General features: G+C 49.6%; 1 protein-coding gene across 1 annotated transcript in view; it reads left to right on the top strand.

Moving 5' to 3' along the window:
• Positions 1 to 59: 59 nt before the first annotated feature.
• The window catches only part of LOC119581792 (cGMP-dependent protein kinase, isozyme 2 forms cD4/T1/T3A/T3B-like), a gene marked incomplete at its 5' end in the record, with an annotated part of 43,492 nt that continues 43,321 nt past the window's right edge, over positions 60 to 230 (top strand). The window contains 1 exon segment of the mRNA XM_037929921.1: positions 60 to 173. Within this exon segment, the coding sequence (XP_037785849.1) occupies positions 60 to 173 (114 nt within the window).

The following is a 230-nucleotide window of genomic DNA, read 5'->3' as shown; positions in this document are numbered from 1 at the left end:
CATTAGTCATCCATCTCTCCCTCCCAGTCATTAACCTCTCTTTCTCCTCGTCCTCCCAGATGGGCGCGTGGAGGTCAGCAAAGAAGGGAAGGTGATCAGCCACATGTCTCCCGGGAAGGTGTTCGGCGAACTGGCTGTTTTGTATAACTGCAAGAGAACGGCCACGATAAAAGGTAAGTTTTGCTCTAAATCATGGTCCTTTCCTTTCGTTTCCGTGTTCGCTATCTTTG

This window comes from Penaeus monodon, chromosome 15 (assembly GCF_015228065.2).
Source record: "Penaeus monodon isolate SGIC_2016 chromosome 15, NSTDA_Pmon_1, whole genome shotgun sequence".
Taxonomy (NCBI): domain Eukaryota; kingdom Metazoa; phylum Arthropoda; class Malacostraca; order Decapoda; family Penaeidae; genus Penaeus; species Penaeus monodon.
This window is presented reverse-complemented; position numbering and strand designations above follow the sequence as displayed.